General features: G+C 38.1%; 1 protein-coding gene across 1 annotated transcript; it reads left to right on the top strand.

Annotated features, from left to right (window-relative positions):
- Positions 1–296: 296 nt before the first annotated feature.
- Positions 297–12,803, top strand: LOC121416918 (60S ribosomal protein L12-like). The gene is made up of 5 exons (XM_041610446.1): positions 297–472; positions 4,507–4,580; positions 6,207–6,387; positions 10,973–11,172; positions 12,679–12,803. Exons 1-5 carry the CDS (start codon positions 436–438, stop codon positions 12,682–12,684), a joined length of 498 nt encoding a protein of 165 aa, XP_041466380.1. The 5' UTR covers positions 297–435; the 3' UTR covers positions 12,685–12,803.
- The last annotated feature ends 510 nt before the right edge of the window (positions 12,804–13,313 follow it).

Raw genomic sequence — 13,313 nt, forward strand, 5'->3', positions numbered from 1 at the left:
ATTAGAGCGGGGAAAAGGGAAAGAATGGGGAACAACTGATAATGTGCATAAGATAATAGGCCTATAAGCATAAGTATATGCATGATAAAGCTAAGAGAAGAAAGTAAGTGTAAATATATTATTTATTTGGGGTGGGGCTGCCCCCAACATAAGGTATGTTAAGACCATGGAAATAAATATTTCATACAGACCACTGATCAAGAAAGAAAAACTACAGAAGTTGATAAAAATATGATTTTATTTCGCGATGCCCCTGCACTAGCTGCATTGATACCGACCTGTATGTGAACGATAGAGGGCGTATTCCCCGAGTTCTTCCTTTTCGTCAACGTTGAAAAGTGGTTTGTGCAACTCTTCGGTAGTTTCCAAAATCGGATTCATCCGACACTGCCACTTCGAATTTTCAACTTAATTTCCACCTCAAATCGAAGAATCATGCCTGCTAAATTCGATCCCAATGAGATTAAAATCGGTAATTGCCATTAAAACAGTTTTCTAGACTCCTGAAAAATTCTTGTAATGGCCCACTGTTGGGATTGTATCTTCGGTCCCATTCATAGAGAATGATGTGATTGTTGTATTCCAACGTATCCACATGACACATGCGGTTCTGAAGTATGGGGGGGGGGTGTTGTAGGCGATCGATGGTGACGAAATTGAGCACACGTTACCCATCATCCATGCCATGGCATAATCTGAAAAATTGTTAGGTGAAATTCTGCCAATAACCGCATCACCAATTAGACTGCTAATTCATGTGTAAAATTAAAATAAAAGTTTGCGGAGAAAAGGGTGAAATTTTTTGTCAGTGACTGCAGTCTGCACACAGACGGAGCAAAAAACTTCGCCCTTTTCACCACATTTTCATAGCCATAAAGGCATAATTTGGGGGCAAACGGGTACGGGTTCCTGATTTAAAAGAGGAGGGTATTTGTGTCGGCCCCCTCCTATTAAATAAAAAGGCAGTGTATACAGCCACACGTATGTGTCTTTACCATCCAGCCACACGCGTATGGTTATATCCAGAACACCTATCTGTGGATACCGCCACACGCCACCAGTAATAACAGTAAAACACGTACTGGTATGTAGGTCTGACCGTCTATATCACGATCAAAATAACCTCATTTCTTCATTAAATTCTTACATTCTAAACCCCTTTGATATCCTTAGATCGTTTCAATTTCATTCTCACCGTCTTCTCTCCTTGTCTTGTTACAAACGGTCGTCTGTTTAACAGCAAATTCTCTTTTTCTACTTGTGTCGATTCTGGCTTCCTTCGCGGCGGCGGCAGACCCATACAGCGTTAGCGCAGCGCAGTAGTAGACATACGGTACACAGTTTGGGTTTACGTAAATGAAATTGAAACGATCTAAGGACATCAAATGGGTTTAGAATAGAATTTAATGAAGAAATGAGGTTATTTTGATCGTGATATAGACGGTCAGACCTATATACCAGTACGTGTTTTATTACTGGCGGCGTGTGGCGGTATCCACAGATAGGTGTTCTGGATATAACCACACGCGTGTGGCTGGATGGTAAAGACACACGCGTGTGGCTGTATACACTGCCAAATAAAAACGTACAAATTTACTATCAACATGATCAAATTCTATTTTTGTTATTTCCCTGCACATCTGTGCCCTCATTCAGTCTGAAATTTTGAATGACACTGGGCCTAAACTAAGGTTAAGTCCACCTCAGAAAAATGTTGAATAGAGGAAAATCACACCAGGGATGTGTTAGGAAGGATATAGGAAAGTTGAGCACAATACATTCAAAAATATATAGGAATTGAGCATCCCAGTCACTGACAAAGCATTCCACGAGGGTTTGATATTCCATGTGGCATGCCGATGTTACCCTTCGATCCGAATGGATTCTGCCAAAGCGAAATATCAGTATTAACGCCTTTTGTCTCTTAAAAGCATTGTTTTTCAGCAATCTCTTGGAAATGTCAAATTAGTTATGCCTTATGGACAGCAAAAGAGAAGCTCTTGCGATGTTTTCATGCCAACATGATACAAAAGAATCGTGAAAAAAGACATATAATTTTATAACTACTTCCAAAATTGACAAATTTCAGCATTTGCCGATAATTTGTGCTAATTAAGAGCTCACCTATTTTGAAAAATATATTATAACCATTCATGGTCATGCGTGATTCTGAGATAATTAGCTTTTGATAATACTCGAATTATGGTGATTTCTGTTCGCTGATACCAATTATACGTACTAATGCATTATCAAAATCTGCACCAGCCAAATTAAAATCCGATTTTGTTGCTTAGGGAATCTGTCGACAAATGAAAATGCCTTTATTGTTGAAACACCCGAAAAGACATTGTTAAAACCCATGTTTAAAGACGATATCGTATCGTCGGCTCGCAGATGGGGTTAAAGCAGGCTGGTACTAAAGCGAAGAGATTCCTATCCTTCGTAACACATCCCTGATCAGACAATCACGATGCTGAAAATTTCATCAAAATCGGATGTAAAATAAGAAAGTTATGACATTTCAAAGTTTCGCTTATTTTTAACTAAATACATGCAGTTTATATGAATGAGCCAGTTACATCCAAATGAGAGAGTCGTTGACGTCACTATTTCTTATGTTTTTTATTGTTTGAATTATACAATATTTCAATTTTTACGAATTTAACGATTAGGAAAATGTTAAAATAATGGAATTCCATGTGTTCAGGGAGGAATGAAACTTCATTTCACATGATGAGAGAAAATAAAAATATTTCATGTAATAAAATACAAAAGAAATAGTGAGTGATGTCATCAGTGTCTCATTTGCATACCGACCGAGATGTGCATATAACTGTTTTGAGAAATGAAGAGAAACTTTTAAATGCCATAACTTTCACATTTTACATCCGATTTTGATGAAATGCAGTGTTATGCTTGTTGCATTTTTCTCTTTATTCAAATCAAGTTTTTGTTGGGGTGGACTTGTCCTTTAAGTCTTCATAGGCCTAATTCAAAATGAAACGGTTCAGGATAAGTCAAAGAAATTAGGCATCCTTATTTTTATTGAATTTCAATAAGTCACATAAGTTTCATCTTTGATTTTGCACACTATTTTCCTTGTAATGAAGTTCAATAATCTTAGAAAATCAATTGAAGTAGAGCCCCGGGGGGCCACTTCCATTCACGAGTGGATACCATGCGCGACCATGGGGTCTCGAAAAGCACCCTAAACACGTAATTTCCATATTCTGAAAATGCACCCCTTATCAAGTATTGGCGTGTGAAACCCTACCCTTAACAAGTATTGGAAACAAAACGATACTCTTGGCAAATATTCCCTGAAATGAACCCCTAAACAAGTACAGGAATGTTTTATTGTTACGGGTCCTTCGGTCGTCGGCTTTACCTCATTTGGTTTAGTACGACCCCATATTCTACATCTCGCGCAAATCGGACTCTAAACACGAAGTGTTGGGGCAAAAAGGACATCCTTTATAAAACATTTTGATTTTGTTTTATCATCCCCGCAAATTCGATCCTAAACACGTAATTTTCCAAGGGAAATAGATACCCTTTTTTCATTATTTTTGTGTTTTTGACACCCTTATCACGTTACGTACGTAACGTGCCCTATCGTGAAAAAGACATCCTTTTTACGTGTTTTTTTGGTCGCGCATGGTATCCACTCGTCAATGTAAGTGGCCCCCCCGGGAGTAGAGCCTATTGGGTGTACGAGATTTGCATTTGATGAAACATCCGCCCTTTGAAATTTCAGAGTTTCATTGCTCTGCGCGGGGAGGAATATCTCCCGGTATATACACTTCTCCGTTTTGCGAGTTGAAGATATGTGCACTGTCGCTAAATTGTTTGAAATCAAATCTGATCTTTCCAAGGAAAGTATTCGATATATCTTTGAAAATACCCTTGGAACCCTTTTCATGGAAGAAAAATTTGATAAAACGCTTTAGCGCCATTGTATTCCTTTTTTGTGCGTTAACAATCACTTGAAAACAAGAGTCATGAAGGTTCAAAATCACAGAGAGACGGCTCCTTTTCATTATAATTTATGAAACACCAAAAGCTTCGCATGGGAGGGGGAAACTCCTCTTCCCTGCACCCACCCCCTAGGGAGCACGCTCTGTAAGTGTTGGCACACTTGGCAATTATTTACCGCCCCTTCCAAAATGAAGTCCTGGTTTTATACCAAGGTTGTTGTTTTTTTACCACTGCTAAGAAAGCACGAATGCCTGTGAGCAAGCAACCAGGGGACCTATGGCTTAAGGTAATGAGTATAAATTGTCCTTACCAAAGGACACTAGTGCACTGCACCACTTGGGAATCGAACTCCGGTCACCGGAATCCGAAACCCCCGCTCTACCAACTGAGCTATCGCACCTCCAACAATGTTTCACTTTATTTTTTTCTTTCACACATTTATTTTATGTACCAAGGATGGGTTCTTCTCAATATTGAAAACCAGACTTCATGACAGTCACTTATTTCCCTTTTCCTCCTTTTTTTCAGTGTGTCTGAGGGCTGTGGGTGGTGAAGTCGGAGCAACCTCAACTCTTGCCCCTAAGATCGGTCCCCTAGGTCTGGTGAGTTGTTTTCTTTGCAATATACCGTATTTTATGTGAAATTCAATGATTCTGTGAACATGATAGCAGTGGGGGGGGGGGGTGTTCAGATTTTTATCTGATTTCAGATCGATTTTTTTTGTTTTGATTTTCAGCTGAATTTCAGCTTCTTTTTTTTGGTTTTCCCTCTGTACAAAAAGTATGGGAGCTCTTTACGGTATATTACAGACTTTTTCAACATTCTTCAGCTTTTTTCAGATCTTTTTATTTGTGACCACTCACACCCGTTTCATAAAATTGTTTTATGCTTTCCACACTGCACTTTTTTTTCCTTAACCCCGGGAAATTGGTGGGGCTTAGGGGGGGTCTTAGCCCCACTAATATCCCGGGGTTAGGCTTAGCCCACTTCGTTTTCACACTATTTTAGCAAAAATGGGCTAGCACGGTCGGTACTATCTGGCCCTGCCAACAAGCATGGATAGCTGGCTTATTGTGGTACTAGCACCACAATTGTGGTGCTAAGAGGTGCAGTGTGAAACGAAACAGTGCTAAGCATTAGCCAATCACAGAAGTCGAAATTGCACATTAATTGCGCTCTGGTAAAATCAACATTCATGAGCAGTGTGATAGTCCGGGGTTAAGGCGTGAAACCGGGCTAAGCAAATAGTAAAGGGGTAGGATAGTCGCGGGTTAAGGATATACAGTGTGAAAAGCAGTGAGTTCCGCAGAATGTAGCGCATGAGTGAAGGCTCTTGTGCAAATATTATACCCATAACCCAAAGTTCAGTGACATCCATAGGAGTACAATCACCATAATCGTCTTCCTATGAGGCGAAGAATTACAAGTCTTCATGAAGATTGTTTTCTCTGTAGCCTAATAAACATTGTTTTTGGTTTCAAAGCATACCCCGAAGATGCGTAGTCGACTTTTAAAATATGACTGCAGTCTGCAGTAATTTCGAGAGTGCATCTATCAGTTTAATAAAATGACATTGGATCACCAAACCAAACTTATTTTGTCTGAATAATGCCATGAAGATGGAGGAGGCAGGGAGAAGTCATCATGTGACACTGGCACTGGTCCGATGGTCCCAGACCAGTAAAAATTGCTGTCGGGCCAGTAACTTTTCAGAAATGGCCAGATTTACTGGTCCGACATGACCAGTGAAAAGTACATCTAACTGATAAAAGTGATATTTTCTCGTATTTTGTTAATTATTAAAATGGCTCTGGTATCTTAAACAATGGCTCTCGTGAATTATGTTGTGTTTACTATTTTTTTTAGGGGGGGGGGACGGGCAATATAAGCAGTAAAGACAGCAAAATAAAATCAACATTTTTTATGTTGTCTTTATTTTTTTATTGGGGGGGGGCAATAAATTTTAGGTTAGGACTGTACAAAATACAAAAACTGGGTATCTACTGGTCAAACATAAACAGGTTGGACCAGTAGAAAAAAGGGTTAGTGTGGAGCCCTGGAGAAGTATTATCATGTCAATCTGGTTGTTCAATTGACTATGATGAACCTTCCATTATCTCAGCTTGGCAGCTGGCCCTTTAAAAAAATGTATATTTTGTGATTTGTGGGATCTATCTCTACCTAAACTGCATCATGGTTTTCCCTTTTTATTTGTCTCTTTTCTGCAGTCCCCCAAGAAGGTTGGTGATGACATCGCCAAGGCAACCCAGGAATGGAAGGGTCTGAAGATCACCGTCATGTTGACCATTCAGAACCGTCAGGCCAAGGTCAGTGTGGTCCCAAGTGCTTCATCCCTCATCATCAGAGCTCTGAAGGAACCTCCTCGTGATAGAAAGAAGGTCAAGAACAGTAAGTTAAAATAAGAGAGGGGAAAGGTGGGGGGTCATTCTTTACTTGAGGTCAAGGCCAGTGTGGTCCCAAGTGCTTCGTCCCTTATCATAAGAGCTCTGAAGGAACCTCCTCGTGATAGAAAGAAGGTCAAGAACAGTAAGTTAAAATAAGAGAGGGGGAAGGTGGGGGGTCATTCTTTACTTGAGGTCAAGGCCAGTGTGGTACCAAGCACTTCGTCCCTCATAGTCAGGGGCCTTAGCAAAATTTTGGGGACAGGATTTACAAAAGTGCAATTTTTTGCATGTGGGTCCCTGGTATCAAAAGCATTAATTCTAGATAGGGTGCCCCGAAATCGGCGAAGGGCACCCTATTTTAAAATGCTAATTTATGCAAATTTTATGCAAAAAAAATGATAATTCACCATATCTCACTAAAAATAGTTTCAAAATGCCCAATTTTTGTGAATTTGGGTCTTTTGCTAAATATTCAACTGCAGGTCGATTTTTATAAAATTGGTGAGCATGAATCAATTCTTAAGGTCAATTTATGCAAATTTTATGTAAATTAGATGTAAAAACATATATTTTATCATATATCGACATAAAGAATTGTCAAAATTTCAATTTTTTTTCCACATGTGTCACTGGCACGAAAAGCATTAATTATTGATAGGATGCCTCGATATTAATGACTGGAATCCTATTTCATAGTGATAATTTATGCAAAATTATGCAAAATCACACTATTCATCGTAAATTACTGTATATGTATATGTATAGTACAGACCTAAACTTTTCTATATTAGGAGCCTATTTCTTTTTTTGGGGGGGGGGGTATTTGGGATTTATTTTGATGGGGCATCAAATCTAGATTGATTTCTGTACAGTTCCTGAATAAGAATCAATTTTCAATGTTAATCGATGCAAATTTATGCAAAATTTCTGCAAATATGTATAAAACTCATCAACTATCATATTTTGAGGTTTTAAACTGAGGGAAGAGCACAACGCTATGCATATGAGACACTGTTCCACAATTCATCTATTATGGTGACTTTCCATGCGACCAAAGGAGGGTATCATGTTTAAAATGCAAATTTATGCAAATTATAAATCCTGTGCATATCCCTTTCACAATTAAAAAAACCCCAAATCATATGGAAAAGATAAACCAGTATTTCATCTTTCTTTTCAAAGCAAATCAAGAGGTCAGATTTCTTCCCCAAGTAGAGTTTTCCCCTGTCAGAAAGAGGAGGGTATATGGATGGTTCTCATGTCAGAAAAAGCTGTCCATGTCTGCCCCTCTAACAACTATGTACATTTTTTAGAACAGGGACACATCAGAATTGAGCGAAGAGACCTGATCCTTCTTCTTTTTCTGTCGTCCCTTCATTGACGGTGACCTGAATAATTTCAGTGATTTTTCTTTATTGGCTTATGAATTGATCTCTATCTCTAAAACTAAGGTAACACCAAAACCAAATTCTCCCAATCAATTTTAGACTGAATCAGAGTCGAATCGGTCTGGAATAGGTCCCGAATCAGAGCTATTGACTTCCCAAAATAATTGTCCAAATGCCTCCCCAAAATTAATTCAACCGAATTCCATCCGAATACATCCCGAATGTGGCTTGAATAAAATGTGTCTTGGCCACATTCGGGAACATTTTGGAGGATATTCGGCTGGCTTTAAACATTTCAAGACAAGCAGAATCCCTCCATGAATGTTCCCGATGGGGAGGGAGAACAGAATAGTCCCGAATCCTTCCGAATCGATTCCGGGAGCTCCCCGAATCGGAGATAAATAAGTACCGAATCCAGGCCGTTTTGGGCAGAATTGGTCCGAATTTGTTCGGGAGAATTTGGTTTTGGTGTAACCCTTCCTTAAAGCTAGGGTAAGAACGGAACCGAATCAGCTGCGAATCCATTCATATACACGTATTCCGGTGGTTTCAGGAATATTATGTTTTGCCTTCGTAAATGCGAGAAAATTCGGGAACATTCACTGAGAAATTCAGCTCATTTTGAAATGTTCAAAACCAGCCGAATGCCCTCCAGAATATTCCCGAAAGTGACCACAACGAATTTCTTTCGGGCCACATAAGTATTCGGGTGAAATTCAGTTGGATTAGGGGAGGCATTTGAAGTTTTCTGGGCGTATTCGGACATATTTGTATCATTCTGGGCATAACTGTCCCGAACCGTCCGAGCTCGGCACATTTGTTCTGATTCTGGTCCACATTCAGGCCATCGTTCGGCTGTAAATCAGAGATATCGGGTCACATTCAGCTTGTTCTGGACTTGCTTGTGTTGATTCTTCCACTATTCGAGTTGGCATTCTGCTTTTTGGGGGATGGCCAAAATTGATTTGGTCAATTCTTGGCGATTCTGCACTGAATCGCAACATATTCCACACCCATTCTTCTCTCTTTGGGGAACTTCCCTATCCATCTGAATCAGGTCATAATCGGGCAGATTATGTCCGAATTTGGTGTAAACCTAGCTTAAACCAGGACTGACGTGATGTATTCTTGCGACTGTACTTTGGTTTATCATCTGAATGTTTTGCAGAGACTGTTTACCACAGTTGCATCCTATTCTTGTTTGTCATCTAGAAACGGATTGCTTACTTAAAACAGGGTAACACCGGAACCGAATCAGCTGCAAATATATCCGAATACACATAAAGATGGACTTTGGAGCACTCTGTTCTCCCTTCCCGAATGCAGGAAAATTCAGAAGGGATTAGAAAACATTTTTGGAGAAATTCGGCTCGTTTTGAAAATGTTCAAAACCAGCCGAATACCTGCAAAATACTCCCGAATGTGGCTACAACAAATTTCATTTGGGCCACATTCGGGATGTATTCCGATGATAATCGGTTGTATTTTGGGAGTCATTTGGTGGTATTCTGGGAAGATTACGACCTCTTCGTATCAGTCGTAGAGTAAAGGTCTGACTCTTGCCTCTCCATATCGTACGAATCATTACTTGAATACAAAGAATATATACAAGCGAGACGACTTGGCCAGAAAATAGAAAAATGGCATCCGAATAGCTGCCGAATCGGTAAATTATAGCCCATTTCAAAAGAATCTGGCACACTTTCTGGAAATTTGGTGGCGTACTTGGCGAATTCGGCCATAATCGTTCGATTCGGGTCGTTATTCAGGTCGTCATTTGCGATGATCGGAGGATTCGGGCTAAATTCGGCTCGATTCTGGCCGCTCTGGCTCGATTTTTGCCACTGTTTGGGTTGGCGTACGGATTATGTAGTATTTGCTTAGTCATTGGAATACAGCTTCATACATAAATTATTGTTAATTTACATAATATAACACACTTTTGCATGGAAACAGGATTTTCAATAGCTTGTTTTGCTGGTAAAATTGAAACTTTTGAGCTGATATGGGTACTTTATAAGTTTGGCCCCTTTTCTACTGTTAATATCCATTGAAATGGACTAATTTATTCATATAAAATAATTGCTAATTTACATAAATTAGCATATTTTGCATGAAGACAGGATTTTCAATAGCACGTTTGATAGGGAAAATTAAAGCTATCTATCTGATTGAGATTTTCTTTAAGTTTGGTTTCTTTTTATTCCTTTTTACTAATTTTCACTATTCATGCATAAATTAACTGCTAATTTACATAAATTAACATTTTTTGCATGAAGACACAATTTTCAATATCATGTTTGATAAGGAAATTTAAAGCTATTGACCTAAAAGAGACTTTCTTAAAGTTTGGTATCTCTTTATTTACTTTTATTAATTAATTCCTATTGGCATATGGCTTCATGCATAAATTACTGCTAATTTACATAAATTAGCATATTTTTGCATGAAGATGCAATATTCAACACCATGTTCTGTGGGAAAAATTAAAGCTATTGACCTGATAGAGACTTTCCTAAAGTTTGGTATCTTTTTGATTAACTTTTATTAATTAATTCCTATTGGCATATGGTTTCATGCATAAATTACTGCTAATTTACATAAATTAGCATATTTTTGCATGAAGATGCAATTTTCAACACCTTGTTCTGTGGGAAAAAATGAAGCTATTGACCTAATAGTGACATAGGGAAAGTTTGGTGCTTTTGTAAACTCTGTCCCAAAACTTCAAATTTTGGGCCTAAGGCCCCTGACTATCATCATTAGAGCTCTGAAGGAGCCTCCTCGTGATAGAAAGAAGGTCAAGAACAGTAAGTGCAACTAAGCGATGGGGGGGTGGTGGTTATTCTTTAACTGACCATTCAGAACCTATCAGACTAAAGTCAGTGGTACATAGGTCAGATACAGAAAGTGAAACTACTGTAGGTGGTGGAGGCACTATGCAGTAGGGGGTTGAAGGTCCCTTCCCACTGACTGTCCAGAATGCACATTATAACCAGTTTGTTCATTTTCAGCATCTTGAAGCACCCCCCCCCCCCCCGGAGAAGTACGTTTGCTCTCTTCTTCACCTTGTCGAATAATGCCAAAGCAGACCTGAATATGGAAAATGTGTTATTCACATTTTCAACCTTGAATTTCATGCAATTCAGATAAATATGAGATTTGAATGAAAGATTTAGTCTTTGTTCTGATTTCGTACAGTCTCACACAGTGGGAACATCCCCATCGACGCCATCATTGACATCGCCAGGACGATGAGGGAGCGTTCCATGGCTCGTGAACTCAAGGGAACAGTCAAGGAAGTCTTGGGAACGGCTCAGTCTGTAGGATGCACCGTGGAAGGACAGAACCCTCATGATATCATTGAACAGATCAACGATGGAGACATTGAGATCCCAGCGGTGAGTTGATACAATGGCGTTTGGGTCATTCTGAACTGTCAAAATCCTTTATCTTCATAACCTATTACCCCTAAATATACTGGGCTATTTCAATACCTAATAAGAGGTGGAGGTCTTAATCAGCCCCCCTCCCCCCATGATTCCAGATGACAATCTCACGTAAAATGGCGCTCGCGATACCCATGGCATAATCTCCAAAACTATTAGCTCAATTTCTGCACAAAATCTTATTTCTAATTAATTATGCTAATTCATGAGTAAAATAAAAAAAAATGCTCTAATTAACTAAATAATGCCCCTAAATTGCTAAATCTTTGGTTTGCAGACTCTTTAAAGAAATCTGATCAAATGTCCTTTTAAAAAATGTCAAAGTCCCATTTATTTTCTTACGTATTTTATTGTTTTCTAAATTTCTTATGCATTTCCATGTTTTTTTTTAACATCTTTTTCTTCTTTTTTTTTTTAAAGGAAATTGTCAGGGACTTTTTTTAGATTTGACTAAGATAAAATTAATTGATTTTAATCAGTAAAAGGAAATAAATGATACATTTCTGAATTTTGGCTAAAGCAACAATTGAATTTGTACACAAATTCATGTTTTGAGCAATTTTGGGTCTGCATGCACTTACGAAATGTTGCTTTATTTCAGAACTTCGTACCCGGGGGTTACAATTTTGGTCTCAGAAGTTGCATGAGACTTGAAAGTACAAATTTCATCTTGTTTTAATGGCCAAGAATGAAGTATCCAGAAATTTCCATTGGAAAACACAATAAATGAAACATAATGTTGAAAAACAGAAATTCATGTAAATTTGAAAACAATAAAAATGCATAAGGAAATAAATGTGATATTGAATTTTTTTAAGGTACATTTGACCAGAATGCTATAAAGAGACTGAACCCAAAATCTGCGGTAAAGGGGCATTTTTATTAATGCATAGATTAGTATAATTAATTAGCAATGAGATTTGCTAAATTTAATCTTGCCGTTTTGTAGATATTCTCATGGGTAACGTGCCTGCCAATTTTTCTTCGTGATCACATGATCAACAGCCCCCCAGTCTTTTTCAGGGTCAAAATACCAATTTTACCAAAACAGTATGGTTCATTTTAAAACAAGAGAAAAAAGTTCACTGAATAATTGGTTGTGTGAAATGTTTGTATTTTCTCTAAATAGTTGTTTGTACATTAATGAAAGAGCTGATAAGGTCTCATGATTCTCATCACCTAATTTTTTTAATATTGATATTGAATCATTGACATTTCTTAATGTTGGCTCCGCTGACGATGCCACACAGTTTTGTTTTGATATTGAATCAAAGTAGTAGTAGGTTATTCTTTATTTAAAAAATCCCAACCGTCAGCAGACGGCCGGCCCAAAAAGGCCTATTATGAGTGATGACATCAAAGAGTTACATATCAAAATCACATACAATTACAACAAATGCTCAAAATGTTCGCTCCCCTAATTATCTTTTCATATTCTCCCTTTAATCTTTTCTGCAGGAATGATCGTTGGGTCAAAGGTCATGAGGAGGAGACAGACAAGGAGACATGATTCTTTCATTTCTATCCAACATTTGACATCTATTGTTGTGAAGGTGTGATTAAAAATCAGTCACAAAAACTAATACTTTTGTCTATTGAATTTTGTGATATGAGATGGTTGTTGATTAGTTTCTATTGCTTGTTCCATGTTGTCTTATGGGGCCTGTAATTGATCGAGTCATGCTGAAATACCTAAGATAAGAAGAAAATTTAGATGGCTGAATGAGAGTTAAAATTAGTGCAAGAGCAGGGTCCTGTGTCATAAAACTTGTCATATTAAAGGCAGAGTCCACCTTAGAAAAATATTGATTTGAATTAATAGAGAAAAAACAAAAAAGCGTGATGCTGATAATTTCAAAATTGAAAGTAAAATAAGAAAGGACATTAAAGTTTCGCTTATTTTTCATATGCACAACTCAATGACATGCAAATGACACAGTCAATGATGTCCCTCACTATTTCTTTTGTTTTTTATTGTTTGAATTATACAATATTTCATTTTTTCACGGATTTGACAACAAGGGCCAACTTGACTAAACCATACAGCATTAAAATAATGCTAATTCTACTGTTAAGGAAGGAATTCATCTTTG

Source organism: Lytechinus variegatus, chromosome 6 (genome assembly GCF_018143015.1).
Source record: "Lytechinus variegatus isolate NC3 chromosome 6, Lvar_3.0, whole genome shotgun sequence".
Taxonomy (NCBI): Eukaryota; Metazoa; Echinodermata; class Echinoidea; order Temnopleuroida; family Toxopneustidae; genus Lytechinus; species Lytechinus variegatus.